This window comes from Dipodomys ordii, unplaced genomic scaffold, assembly GCF_000151885.1.
Source record: "Dipodomys ordii isolate 6190 unplaced genomic scaffold, Dord_2.0 Scaffold29, whole genome shotgun sequence".
Taxonomy (NCBI): domain Eukaryota; kingdom Metazoa; phylum Chordata; class Mammalia; order Rodentia; family Heteromyidae; genus Dipodomys; species Dipodomys ordii.
Genome location: NW_012267245.1, coordinates 3,519,985 through 3,533,239, shown reverse-complemented (window position 1 = coordinate 3,533,239; position 13,255 = coordinate 3,519,985). Strand labels below are relative to the sequence as shown.

Genomic DNA, 13,255 nt, shown 5'->3' with positions numbered 1-13,255 from the left:
TGAGCTGAAGAGCTGAGGGACAGAGTTCAGGCCCTACGACCAAACTACTTGTGAAAAGGCTCTAGTGGCAAATCTACAGGATAAAAGCTTCAAACTGACTGTTCTTGACAGGTACAGTGACACACCCCTGTGCTCCCAGCTACAAAGGGAGCCGAGGCAAGACCCCAGACTGAGCAACTTTGTGAGATAATCTCAAAAACAGGGTGGGGGGAGGTGTGCCTCAGTGGTAGACCACTTGGGTGGCACCTGGGTTCAAGCCTGAACAAACAAACAAACAAACAGTTCAGTATTAAAGATGCTCAAAAAGGCCAGGGCCTGGTTCCTAGCTACTCAGTAGATAAAGAACTAAAGGATGAAAGCCTGGGCAGAAAACTCCACAATAGGGGCTGGAAGGTGGCTCAGTGGTAGAATGCTTGCCTTGCATGCATGAGGACCTGGGTTTGATTCCTCAGCACCACATAAGCAGAAAGAAAAAAAGCCGGAAGTGGCGCTGTGGCTCAAGTGGTAGAGCGCTCGCCTTGAGCTGAAGAGCTGAGGGACAGTGCCCAGGCCCAGAGTTCATGCCCCACAACCGACAAAAAAGGAAAAAAAAAAAAAGCCCACAAAACTCTATCTCCAATTAACCAGCAAAAAGCCAAGCTAAACAGATGGTAGCTCAAGGAAGTGGAGGTATGGTTCAAGTAGTAGAGATGACTACACTTGAGTGAAAAAGCCAAAGCAAGAACACAACTTCCTGACTTCAAGCCACGAAGGTGTTGTATAGTCTTAGTTATGTGGGGGGGCTGAGGCAGGAGGATAATTTCACTCCAAAGTTGGAGGCCAGCTCGAAAGACATAGTGAGAACCCTCGTCCCCATAAAAATAAGAAGGATAAACAAGGGAGCAATTTCTCATGGAAAACTACTGTTAACACTGTCATGGTGATTACTTGAAGGATTTCCAATTTCAGATGCAGCAACAATTGGAATCCCAGTCCACTCTTCAAGTGCATTTGGTTCTAAACATACTTCTTCAAAGACCATGAGTTTGAGGACAACGTAGGCCTTACTTGTAAAGCAAGGTTGAGTTTTTCCCAGCGATAAAGTAAGACCCTGTCCCAAAAAACAACAAAACATCTTAAGACATATAATGCTTACCTGTGGTTCAAAGCCCATGTCAAACATTCTATCTGCTTCATCTAAAACAACATACGTCACTCTTCGAAGATTCGTGACCCGACCTAAGATGAGAAGAAAAAAAAAAAAAAGACAAAAAAAAGACAACTAAAAAACAGACACAATTCATTTTATGACTATCAAGAAACTTTAAAATACTGTAAGGGAACTAAAATGCCTGACTTAACCACAGGGGTAGGTTAGGTATCTTTAACAGTGAAAAGAAATTCTGATCTACAATGTCTTAAACTAGTGGCAGTACTGACAATGGATACATGAGGCCCTTTATTGTGTCAAACTCGTCTCTTGCATACCATCATAGGGCCAGAAGAACCTGTAAAATTCAGAAAACAGCCCTCTCCAAAACACATCATAAAACTAAGACTGAGATGAAGCATCGAGCCACATCAGCCATTATCTGACAGCATCACCTAGAAAAAAACATATTAGAGATTACAGCGTATGTGTGGAAAGCAGTTCCAGCACTAAACTACTTCCGACGCAGAAAACGTCTCTTTGATATTACTTTCTAACCTACTTCTATCAAGTTTTTCCAAGTTCCTTAAGTGGCATGTCAAACCATTTAACATATTAAGTAACTAACATAGTACACAAAACTTTACAATGCCAAATGCATTATAAACAAACACAATTTCTATGCAAACATACGTTTAAGTGCTCCCATTTATTTAAATAAATATTTCCAGCTTCTTAACTAGTGAAAACTAAATACAGAAAGACTCTTTCTAATGGATTAATATAAGCATTGGTACAAATGTTGAATCAACCACCTGGCAAAAACTTGTACAAAGTAAGTTATTAAACCAAAAGGACAAAGGAAAAAGGTAACATTAATTATGAATCTCAGGAGATTTAATCAATGAAGCATTGAGAAAAAACAAGGGATTATTTAATCAGCATTCATCTCAAACTTCCTCTGTAATATCCAAGCACAATCACTTAGCAAACAACTTCTTTATTACTTTGCCAGCTTCTTGAAGAATTAGATTTCAGTCTATACAGAAACTCAAGCACAATGCCATTAGCAACATGCATTACTATATTTTTAATAGTCTGTTGCTTTTATACTGGATACTGCAATGAAACATTTAAAAGCATTTTTCTTCAAAAAAAAAAAAAAGCAAAACCAAAAACAAAAATGAGCCGAAAAGAGTGCTAACACCTAAGTATTCCACGCTAACATTTGCAGCCCCCATTAGTTTTGCAAGGTCGGGAACAGCATTAAATCGACCTACCTTTGATGGTTTAAGTCTCGGAAGCCCAGTTCTATAAATCTTGAAGGGCCTTTCTCCACAGAAGTTAAATAATGTCAACAGTTTAGTAACAGTTTTCATAGGGAATCATTTAACAAAGCATCACATTTGAGCTTAAAAACATGCGGTATTTACTAAAGACAAAATTTCTTGAAGCTGCAATACCTTAATTTAATCTAGTATTGTAAAATATTAGCTCATGAGAAAAAAAAAATCCAGAATTTTGCAGTAAAGAAAAGAGTAGGCAAGGGATATAACTCAGTGGACAGTGCTTACCTGAGCCTTGAATTGTATACCTAGCACCAAGGGGGAAAAGGAAAAGACTAGAATACCACCCTTGAAAAAACAAAGCTAAGCAAAAAGAAACTAAAAAACATGCTAAAAGATCAAACAGCATTAACTCTGTAATTTTAAATTGAATTGCAAAGCAATTAATGCTTTTGACTATAAGCTTGTTACAATACAAATTTTAAGATATTACAGCTTTAAGAAGATATGTTTGTTGCTGTCTTGTATCTGCTTTAACAAAAAAAAAAAAAAAAGTGTAAGAGGACAAAAACAAAAGAGGACAAAAAAATTACCCCTGACTTACCACTGTTAGCTGCTAGCATGTCAATCATTCGACCAGGTGTGCAAACAATAATTTCAGCACCTCTTTTCAGCTCAGCAATCTAATAAAAAGATGAAATTTTATAGTTTATTCATCACAAATGCTTAAACAGATTTAAACATGATGCATGTGGCCCTTGTAAGGCTTCATCAGGCAAAAATAAAGTCTAATTAGAAGAAATCACTCTCCTGCTCAATTCTGTGGAGTAAATAGAGCACCACTACTGGAAAAAGTGACTGCAGCACCACCACATGGTGCCACAGAAGAAACCGAAGAAACTGGTTACCGAACTTGAACCAGCCACCATCCCTCAGCACCGAGAAAGGAAGGTACGAGTAGTATAACATATAGACAGATCGATGCTTTGCAGATTTAGGGTTGCCACCATGAGTAATCATGAAATCAACTTCACAGATGATCACAACCAACATTTTTTTAAATGAAATAGAATGAAAAATACAATAGTGCCTTAGAGATAAAACTTTTTTTTTTTCTGGGGGGGGCATCGGTCATGAGGCTTGAATTCTGGACCTGGGCTCTGTCCGAGCTCTTTAGCTCAAGGCTAGAGCTCTATCACTTGAGCTACAATGCCTCTTCCAGTTTTATGTTGGTTAATTGGAGATAACAGTCTCAAAGAGGGGGCTGGGAAGGTAGCTCAGTGGTAGAGCACTTGCCTTGCATGCTTGAGACCCTGGGTTCGATTCCTCAGCACCACATAAGCAGAAAAAAAAAAAGCCGGAAGTGGCACTGTGGCTCAAGTGGTAGAGCGCTAGCCTTGAGCTGAAGAGCTGAGGGACAGCACCCAGGCCCAGAGTTCAGGCCCCACGACCGGACTCAAAAAAAAGAAAAAAAAAGAAAAATGGGATGTTTGTTCTATAATTACCTGCTCACTGATTCCTGTTCCTCCATAAACACAGACCACTCTAAGTCCTAAAGTCTTGGAAAACTTCTTACATTCCTTAGTAATCTGTAAAGCCAGTTCTCGAGTTGGAGTCATGATGACAGCTGAAAAGATAAATATGTCAAGAGCCTAACCACCAAAATTCTCAAGTCACTGCTTAAAAATGTTAAAATTTAACCTTTGCAATATTGTTTGGATTTTTTTCTTAAAACATAACTGCAAGATTCTATTTCGAAAGTTTTGTAATAGCAGAGATTGTGGTGAGAGGCATGCTCCAGGAAAATTAACCAGGATTAACAGCCATACTTGATCCTCAGAAGGAATGCTTAGCAGTGCTCAACTGCAAATCTCAGAACAAAGAAAATCTAGTGACTCACTGTGCTGCAGAAGCCACACCACTGCTTCTCAAACCAACCTTGGACTGAGCGACACAGATCCACTGTACCCTGCATTTCCCAGAGCTAAACAAAGTTCCAAAACCCTACTCAAATTCACAGAAGATCTCTGCCAAAATGAACCAAGAAATCTGAGTCTGAAGACTAATCCTGCATGAACTGCTCACATAATAGCCTTGTACAGCCAAAACCAAAAACAGCCTAGGGGAAGAATCCGTTTCCCTGCTCTTTCATGTTGAGTTTATAAATCTAGCGATATTGAACTAAGAACAACCTCAACATAAAAAATAATTAATAATAATAACAAAAAAACCAGATAGATGCATGAGGGGTCTACCTGCCAGGTCAGAGTATAAAAACTGAGCTGGGTCAGGAGAAGCTGTTTTTTGTACTTCTGAGATGTCACTCCAGAGGTCTGAAGATTGTCACTCCACCTGCTGGTAAGGGGAAATGAGCCCCAAAGTGCCAAATTGATAAAGGAAATGTACATAAAGACATCTTTAGTGTCAGTTTTTTCTTTAGTCTCAGATCTTTCTGGTTAACTGAGCCAAGTAGATCTTGAAAAAATAGGGTAGTGAGAAGAATTGTACCTATTGGCCCCTCGCCTTCTTCTAATGATCTCTGATCCATGATGTGTCTGAACATGGGCAAGAGAAAAGCAATGGTCTTTCCACTTCCTGTCTTGGCAATGCCAATCAAATCTCTTCCAGACATTATAGCAGGAATCGCTTGGGTCTGAATTGGTGTTGGCTTTTCATATCCATGCCTTAAAAGAAACAAAAGGAAGACAAGGTAAGAACTGACATCTCTGAACCTCTCAGAGTATCATAAAGACAAACAGACCCAAAATGTGATACAGCAACACTATAAAATATTATCTAGCAATAAAAAGGAAGGGGGAGCCAGGCACCAGTGGCTCACGCCTATAATGCTAGATACTTAGGAGACTGAGATCTGAGGATCACAGTTCAAAGCCAGCCAGCCCAGGCAGGAAAGTCCATGAGGCTCTTAATTCCAATAAATCACTAGAAAACCGGAAGTAGCGCTGTGGCTCAAGTAGTAGAGTGCTGGCCTTGAGCTAAAGAGCTAAGGAATAGTGCCCAGGCACCAAAGTTTAAGCCCCACAAACAAACAAACAAATATACACATACACATATATACACATATATAATCCAAAGAAATATTTGTGTAAAATGCAATTTTGAATAGAAAGACATGGGAAAATATGGACAACCACTTACTTTTTCAGGGAATTTAAGATCTTCATGGAAATCCCACACTGGACCCAGGATTTAATTGGTTTGGGGCAACCTTTTCCTTTAACTGTAATGCCTTCCATTTCCAATCGAAATACATTCACCTCTACAAAACAAAACCTAGATTAAAAACTCTTTAACAGTGACTTCTACCTTCCAAGTAAGAACTGTAAAACAAAGAATCTTTATTTTTTGTGATTCTATCAGAGATAACATCACAGGAAAATACCAGGATAAAGCACTGAGTAGCTCAGTTTTCCAATCAACTGAAAACACTTGGTGTCCCACTTTTCTTAATTGCATTAACTGCATTAATAGAGTAAAATTAGTCAACAAATTGTTAGAAGTCATTGACAAGTAATACAACCACTTGTTCTGGTATGAGTTTTGCAAATTACCTTTTTTCAACCAACAATACCCACTGGTTCCTAACTCTCAAATACCAGTTAATGGCTAGACAAATGCATCACTTGTCACTTCACACAAAGGGTGTTTTCAACCCTAAAAACACCAACTACATAAGCTCAATTTCTTTTTTTGGTCCGTCATGGGGCTTGAACTGTGGGCCTGGGCATTGTCCCTCAGCTCTTCAGTTCAAGGCGAGCGCTCTACCTCTTGAGCTACTGCACCACTTCCGGTTTTCTAGTGGTTTATTGGAGTTAAGAGTCTCAACGGACTTTTCTGCCCACACTGGCTTTGAACTGTGATCCTCAGATCTCAGCCTGAGTAGCTAGGATGATAGGCATGAGCCACCAGCACCCAGCTCCAATGTTTTTTTTTTTTAATTTTGCTTGTTTATGTAGTACTGAGGAATCGAACCAAGGGCCTCATGCATGCTAGTCAAGCACTCTACCTCTAAGCCACATTCCCAGCCCTATTTTTTTTCAATACTTGATAAAGCATTCCCTAGCTCATACTTCCCTAGGCAAAGTAAAGTATATCCCATTTTGATCCACTATGACTAGCAAAGGAATAACTTTACCCTCTTGGGACATTTTTGCTAGTTCCGGAACTTCAACATAAAAGTTTTTCCTGAATGGTTCATATTCAATTTTTCCATGATCAACTGGTTCCAGAAGTTTTCTCTGTTTTGTCTGATATCCTGTAAGGGCGGTCTGAAGATCAACTTCTTCCTCTTCGGAAGAATACTTGAGTGCAAAAAGAAAAAATGAAAAGTGTTATTTCCACTATGGAGAGCAATAGTCTCAGATATTCAAATCTCTACAAACTGTTTGGCTTTTTTTTGGTCGGATCATGGGGCTTGAACTCTGGGTTTGGGCGCTATCCCTGCGCTCTTCAGCTCAAGGTGAGCGCTCTACCGCTCGAGCCACAGAACCACTTCCGGTTTTCTCTAGTGGTTTATTGGAGATAAGAGTCTCACAGACTTTCCTGCCTGGGCTGGCTTTGAACCGTGATCCTCAGATCTCAGCCTCCTGAGTAGCTAAATTACAGGTGTGGGCTACTGGTGCCCAGCTATTTAGCATTTTTTTAAACATTCTCAAATAGGGGACTGGGAAGGTGGCTCAGTGGTAGAATGCTTGCCTTGCATGCATGAGGCCCTGAGTTCAGTTCCTCAGCACCACATAAACAGAAAAAGCAGAAAGTGGTGATGTGGCTCAAGTGGTAGAGTGCTAGCCTTGAGTTGAAGAGCTGAGGGACAGCACCCAGGCTCAGAGTTCAAGCCCCAAAACCCTCAAATAGACCATTTGACCCACATTTTATGTGATACACGAGGATTTTTTTTTTTAGGGGGGGACGTCAGTCACCAGGCTTGAACTCTGGGCCTGGGCGGTGTCTCTCAGTTCTTCAGCTCAAGGCTAGCACTCTACCACTTGAGCCACAGCGCCATTTCCGTTCTTTTCTGTTTATGTGGTTCTAAGGAATTGAACCCAGGGTCTCAAGCATGCAAGGCAAGTGCTCTACCACTGAGCCACCTTCCCAGCCCCTACTCAAGGATTTAAAATCCCATAATTTCAAAATCCCCTGAAATGTCCATGATTCTGAACAGATACACATCAACTTGTAAGAAATTAATTTCTTTTTTCCCTACCTTTATCAGTATAAAGCTAAGCTAAAATAATTCTGATACTGATGAAATTTTGTTACTGTTCTCACTGTATAAATTTTCATAAAACATAATAAAGGAAAGGAATTTAATTCATTCTGACACATTTCTCCACTGGTCTTGAGAGAAGAAAGAAGAGGAAGAGGAGGAGGAGGAGGAGGAGGAGGAGGAGAAGATGAAGAAAACATGAGCATAAGCAAGAGATGTAAGAGGCCACAATAGTCAACCAGCAAGATGCATAGCTCTCATCCACTTCTGCACTGTTAGGATTAACCAGGCCCTCCCAACAGCAGCGTGCAGAACTGCTACCCCATCTCTAGAACGTTCTGCAGTCCACACTTGTTGGTTAGCATTATGAACAAAGTGACGGTTAACAATCACCTCCATGGCGTCCTGGTCATTCTCCATCAGCTCGCCTTTCTTCTTATCTGAATCTGCAACTGCTTTTTTGGTTGTTACAACAGTGACTACTTTTGTAACTGTTGGCCCAGACTTCTGCAAGTGAAAAAAAAAGGAAGAGAATATAAAATAGTTTGGAAATGTGAAACAAAAATTAGATGACAAATGAAGTACAACATTGTCATAATTTATAACTCAACCTAACAATTTAATTAACAGAAAGACCAACAGCAGTCCGCTTTTCTCTTTAATATGTATGTTTTTATATACAAAATGACCATTATTTTTTATTTAAATACATTTCAATTAGTGTCTACCCTCTTTTCTTTTTCTTTTTTTTTTGGTCAGTCGTGGGGGCCTGAACTCTGGCCTGGGCACTGTCCCTCAGCTCTTCAGCTCAAGGCTAGCGCTCTACCACTTGAGCCACAGCGCCACTTCCAACGTTTTTTCTGTGTATGTGGTGCTGAGGAATCGAACCCAGGGCCTCAGGCATGCAAGGCAAGCGCTCTACCACTGAGCCACCTTCCCAGCCCCACAGAAAAAGTTTTTAAGTAAAATAATGTCACCACTTCCTACAAATCCAAGTCAATACAAAGCAATAACAAGCAATGAGAAATTCACACTGAGAAGCAATGGAAATCTTTAAAATGAAAGAAAACACCCTACCTTTTCGTTCCCCCCGCCACCTTTCACACTTCTCATGTTGAACTTCTTTACTTCCTCTTTCACTTCTTCCATGTAAGCATCTAGTGGATCTAACTCCTCATCCTCCATCTCTGCGCCTTCCTTTTCAGCTTCAGCAGGATCATCTTCATCATCTAAAACAGCAGAACACACTTTCTCTGTACAGATGCTTTGAAATGATTAGCCCACACAGACCACACACTGCCCAGAGCTCCCTTCCAATTACTCCAGCCCAGCTATGCTACAGCTCAAGTACTCCTTGGCACTGTGGTTCAGGTGGTAGGTAGAACGCTAGCCTTGAGCTGAAGAGCTGAGGGACAACGCCCAGGCCCAGAGTTCGAGCCCCACAACAAACAAAAGAAAAAGAAAAAAAGAAAACCATGAAATTTCATATAGTTCATGAACAATGAATGAATATGGCCTCCTATATATAGTCCTAGCTACTTAGGAGATTGAAATGGGAAGGTAATTGCACCCCCAAAGTTCTAAGTCAGTCTAGGCAAGCACAGCGAGGGATCCCATGGGCATAAAACCAAAACTTTCAATATGAATGCAGCAATTCTAATTCTAGGTATACAAGGATCCCAAAGAACTGAAAGCAGGGCTCCTCACTGTGCATACCCATGCTCAAAGCAGCATTATAACCACAGGACAGGAACAACTCAAATGTCTAATAGAGATAAAATATGGCATAAGCTGGGCATGGTGGCACAGCTTAGAATCCCAGCACTTATAGGCTGAGGCAGGAGGACCCTAAGGTTTGATGACCAACTGTCCTACATAATGATTCCCTGTCTCAGAAACAAGAACTGTGGCATATACACAAAATGGAATATATTCAGTCACATAAAGGAAGTCAACACATGCTACATAATATACACAAAAACCTTTAATACATCATGCAAAGCAAAATAAGCCAGAAACCAAAGGACAAATCACACGATTCCATTTATATGAAGGTAACAGTATAAAGATTACAGGGGCCGGTCACCAGTGGCTCACGCCTGTCATCATAGCTACTAAGGAGGCTGAGATCTGAGGATCATGGTTCAAAGCCAGTCCAAGCAGGAAAGTCCATGAGACTTTTATTTCCAATCAACCACAAAAAAACCAGAAGGGGTGCTGTGGCTCAAGTGGTAGAGCGCTCACCTTGAGCTGAAGAGCTAAGGGACAGCGTCCAAGCCCAGAGTTCAAGACTCAGGACAAAAAATAATAATTACTATTATTATTATTACAGGGAGCTGGGAAAGGGGAGGTGGGCTGGTGAGATGTGTGAGATGTTTGACTGGTGGCCAGTTTCTGTCAAGAGACAATAAAGCAATGCTTTATGACACTGAACACACTTGAACTTAGTTAAAATGGGGTTTAGGTAAATGCAGCTCAGTGGCAGAACACTAGATTAAAATATAGAAGGGACAGTAGACAGTGGCTCTTGCTTGTAATCTTAGCTACTCATGATCTTAGCTACTCATAATCTTAGCTACTCATGATCTGAGGATCATGGTTCAAAGTCAGCCAAGGCAGAAAAGTCCATTAGATTCTTATTTCCAATTAACGACCAAAAAGCTTAGAAGTAAGCTGTGGCTCAAGTGGTGGAGTGCCAGCTTTGAATAAATGCTCAGGGACAGCACTCAGGCCTGAATACTCAAGTCCCAGGACTAGCAAAACAAAAATAAAAATAAATAAAATGCAGAAGGCCCTGGTCCACAGAAAAGGAAAAAGGTTAAAATGGGAAATACTGTATTATGTATATAATCCATACTAAAAGCCTCCCCAAATCCCAATATAAAGTAATACTAATAACTTTAGAATATTCTACATGAACTGTTATATGTTGTTAGGCTAACAAAGATACCATCATCATCTTCTAAACTCCACTTTTTCCCTTGTTTCATCTCTTCAATCTCCTTTTTAAGTTCCCCAATGTTTTCCATGGCCTTTTTCCGCTGTTCTTCTCTCCACTTTTCAACTCTTTCCTTTCGCTTTCTCATTTCTTCTTCCAGCTTATTCTGGTCAAAATTCTTGGGGAAGGAAAAGAACACAGAGAAAAAGACATGAAAAAATAATTGCCAATTTTACTCCTGACATCCCAACAAATAGGTTCTTCAATGCATAAGAAAAAAAAAAAAAATAGCCGGGCACTGGTGGCTCATGCCTGTAACTCTAGCTACTCAGGAGACTGAGATCTGAGGATGGAAGTTCAAAGCCAGCCAAGGCAGGAAAGTCCACTAGACTCTTATCTCCAACAAACCACCAGAAAACCAGAAGTGGTGCTGTGGTTTAAGTGGTAGCCTTGAACTGAAGAGCCCAGGCCCAGAGTTCAAGCCCTACAGCTGACCAAAAAAAAAAGGTTAATATACAAATTCATAAATGTAAAACATATTTCTTTTTTGTTGTTGTTGTTGGTTGTGGCACTTGAACTCAGGTTCTGGGTACTGTCCCTGAACCTCTCTGTGCCAAAGGCTAGCACTCTACTGCGCTACTCATAGGTTTTTGAGTGGTTAATTAGGTCTCGAGGGGATTTTTCTGCCTGGGCTGGCTTTGAACTGCGATTCTCATATCTCAACTTCCTTATTAGCTAGGATTACAGGCATGAGCCACAGGAACCCAGCTTTAATTTCTTTGTAGTTACAAGCAATATTGACACGAGTTAGATTTGTCAGAATTGAAACTCTTATAAACAAGCATAGTTTCCCATTTGTTTTTTTCTTTTGGTACCAATCCTGACCCTGTGGCTTAAAGTCAGGGCATGGACGCTGTCTCCTAGCTATTTTGCTCAAAGCTAGGGCTCTACCACTTGAGCTATAGCTCCAATTCCAGTTTTTTGGTGGTTAACTGAGATCAGTCACACAGACTTTCCTGCTTGATCTGTCTTTGAACCACGATCCTGAAAAGTCAGCCTAAGTGGCTCACAGGAGTGAGCCATGGGCACCTAGCATTTATTCCAATTTTTAATCCTTTCTAAATAGCAATTATAAATTAAAAATTAGAATTTTTTGGGGGGGGTCAGTTGTGGGACTTGAACTCAAAAGGCCTGGGTGCTGTCACTGAGCTCTTTTGCTCAAAACTAGCACTCTACCATGTGAGCTACATACAACGCCACTTTTCTGGTGGTTCACTAGAGATAAGAATCTCATAGGCTTTCCTGCTGGGACTGGCTTCAAACTGTGACCCTCAGATCTCAGCCTCCTGAGTAGCTAAAATTACAGGCTGGAGCTACCGGCACCTGGCTCTATTACAAACTAATTACTAAATGAAAGCTATGAATCAACATGCTTGAGGTTAAGTGGTTGGTTCTTTTTAGGTTTTATGTCAGTTTTGTGGAAGAAGCCATTCTGGGATCTTCCTTACAACTAGTCACGATCTGAAGAGGGGGAAGCAATTCACCTGTAACATTAAGCATTACAGAGATGCAAAGTATAGCTATTTTACAAATATGAATAAAAAACTCAGATGAAATTAAGAAATTCTAACAATAGTGTTTGAGCCTCTGAAATTGAGACTTTTCCAAATGCTTTGCTGTCATAGCTTTAAAATATAAATTTATTTATTAACAACAAAGCTTTATTCTGCACCTTACATTCTTTTTGTTTTGTTTTGTGTTTGGTCGGTCGTGGGGCTTGAACTCTGGGCTTGGGCACTGTCCCTGCACTCTTCAGCTCAAGGCGACCGCTCTACCACTTGAGCCAGAGCTACACTTCCGGTTTCCAACTGGTTTATTGGCGATAAGAGTCTCATGGACTTTCTTGCCCGGGCTGGCTTTGAACCTCGATCCTCAGATCTCAGCCTCCTGAGTAACTAGGAATATAGGCGTAAGCCATTGGCGCCCGGCTGCACCTTATGTTCTTTATTTTAAAATAAAACAAAACCAGCCAGGGACCTGTGGTTGTGAGGCTGAGACTGGGAAAATCACAGATCCAGCCTAGCCTACACAGAAAAGTCTCTTAAGACTCCATCTTCAGGGAGGTTTAGCGTGGCATATACCCATCATCCAAACTACAAGAGGAAGCCAATAATCAGCAGGAAGCCAATAATCGGCAGGCTGTGGTCCAGGTGCACAACCTGGCAAAAACCAAAGCCTATCTCAAAACTAACCAATACAAGCTAGCACTGGTGGCTCACACCTGTCATCCAAGCTACACAGGAAGCTGAAATCTGAGGATCATGGTGCAAAGCCAGCCTGGGCAGGAAATTCTATGAAAGTCTTATCTCCAATTAGCCAGCAAAAAGCTGCAAGTGGCGTTGTAGCTCAAAGTGGTACAGCACTAGCCTTGAGTAAAAGGTCTTGGGTACAGCACCCAAGTCCTGAATTCAAGGCCAGGACCAACAAAAACAAAAACAATTACTTCCTATTACATTTTTTACACCACTATATTGGCAAGAATATGAGAAAACAGACATTTGCATGGGTATAAAAAATCCTTGGGGCTGGGAAGGTGGCTCAGTGGTAGAGCGCTTGCTTTGCATGCCTGAGGCCCTGGGTTCAATTCCTCAGCACCACATAAGCAAAAAGAAAAA

At 40.8% G+C, this 13,255-nt stretch overlaps 1 protein-coding gene across 1 annotated transcript in view; it reads right to left on the bottom strand.

The window, feature by feature from the left end:
• Ddx46 (DEAD (Asp-Glu-Ala-Asp) box polypeptide 46) overlaps positions 1 to 13,255 on the bottom strand; it is a 44,072-nt gene that overhangs the window by 21,211 nt on the left and 9,606 nt on the right. Inside the window, exons 4-12 of the mRNA XM_013015995.1 lie at positions 10,593 to 10,804; positions 8,720 to 8,871; positions 8,036 to 8,149; positions 6,572 to 6,737; positions 5,575 to 5,695; positions 4,924 to 5,099; positions 3,921 to 4,042; positions 3,020 to 3,098; positions 1,136 to 1,218 (exon numbers count right to left, since the gene is read on the bottom strand). Coding sequence (XP_012871449.1) covers positions 1,136 to 1,218; positions 3,020 to 3,098; positions 3,921 to 4,042; positions 4,924 to 5,099; positions 5,575 to 5,695; positions 6,572 to 6,737; positions 8,036 to 8,149; positions 8,720 to 8,871; positions 10,593 to 10,804 — 1,225 coding nt within the window. The remainder of the gene's footprint in view (positions 1 to 1,135; positions 1,219 to 3,019; positions 3,099 to 3,920; positions 4,043 to 4,923; positions 5,100 to 5,574; positions 5,696 to 6,571; positions 6,738 to 8,035; positions 8,150 to 8,719; positions 8,872 to 10,592; positions 10,805 to 13,255) is intronic.